Below are 714 nucleotides of genomic sequence, written 5' to 3' on the forward strand. Positions count from 1 at the left end.
CCCCCCACCACTAAATTGAGCCGGGCTGGTTTGAATCTGGACACAGCATGAAGCTGCATAAAGCAGTTGAGCAGCTGCAGGGCACAGAAACCATACTGGTCTCTTCAAAGGGCATCTTCTCCAGCCATCTCTACGCTCCCAACCGAGCAGAGCTGCGTTTTCTCCCTCTTTGCTCAAACCCACAGTTCAGATCTTTACACAAAAGCTGGCCAGAGCGGGTGCCAGGGGTTTAATTCTTGTCCTCTTTCTTGTCATCGTCCTCTGAGGGGTAGGAATGCCATGTCAACCTTTCCTCATAGAAGGAGATGACCACCTGGGGGCACTTGATGTTGGCTTCCTTAGCAGGGACCAGGTCGGCCTCGTCAGAGTTCTTCCTACAGGCCAGAGCAGAGGTGAAAGTTAGGGGGTTGTGGAGGGGAGGTGGAAGAAGTGGAGACCGGAGGAAAATCGAGAAGTGACAGGTAAATGAAGATCCCGAGTTGCTCGGGGGATCCAAGTGACACCTTCCTGGGTGGCTCTGGAGCAGGGACAAGCAGCACATGAGCCCAGGAAAAAAAAATCAGGTGTGAGTTCAGCTCTGGGTTGTCAGGGATGGGAAGAGGAGCTGAATCCCAGAATCCCAGACTGGTTTGGGTTGGGAGGGACCTTAAAGCTCATCCAGTTCCAACCCCCCTGCCATCAGCAGGGACACCTTCCACTAGACCAGGTTGCTCA

At 53.6% G+C, this 714-nt stretch overlaps 1 protein-coding gene across 1 annotated transcript in view; it reads right to left on the minus strand.

Moving 5' to 3' along the window:
- Positions 1–14: 14 nt before the first annotated feature.
- Positions 15–714, minus strand: part of CBX1 (chromobox 1) — a 3214-nt gene continuing 2514 nt past the window's right edge. Inside the window, exon 4 of the mRNA XM_010166762.1 lies at positions 15–374. Within this exon, the coding sequence (XP_010165064.1) occupies positions 230–374 (145 nt within the window). The 3' untranslated portion in view covers positions 15–229. The remainder of the gene's footprint in view (positions 375–714) is intronic.

This window comes from Antrostomus carolinensis, unplaced genomic scaffold, assembly GCF_000700745.2.
Source record: "Antrostomus carolinensis isolate BGI_N321 unplaced genomic scaffold, ASM70074v2 scaffold14684, whole genome shotgun sequence".
Lineage (NCBI taxonomy): Eukaryota > Metazoa > Chordata > Aves > Caprimulgiformes > Caprimulgidae > Antrostomus > Antrostomus carolinensis.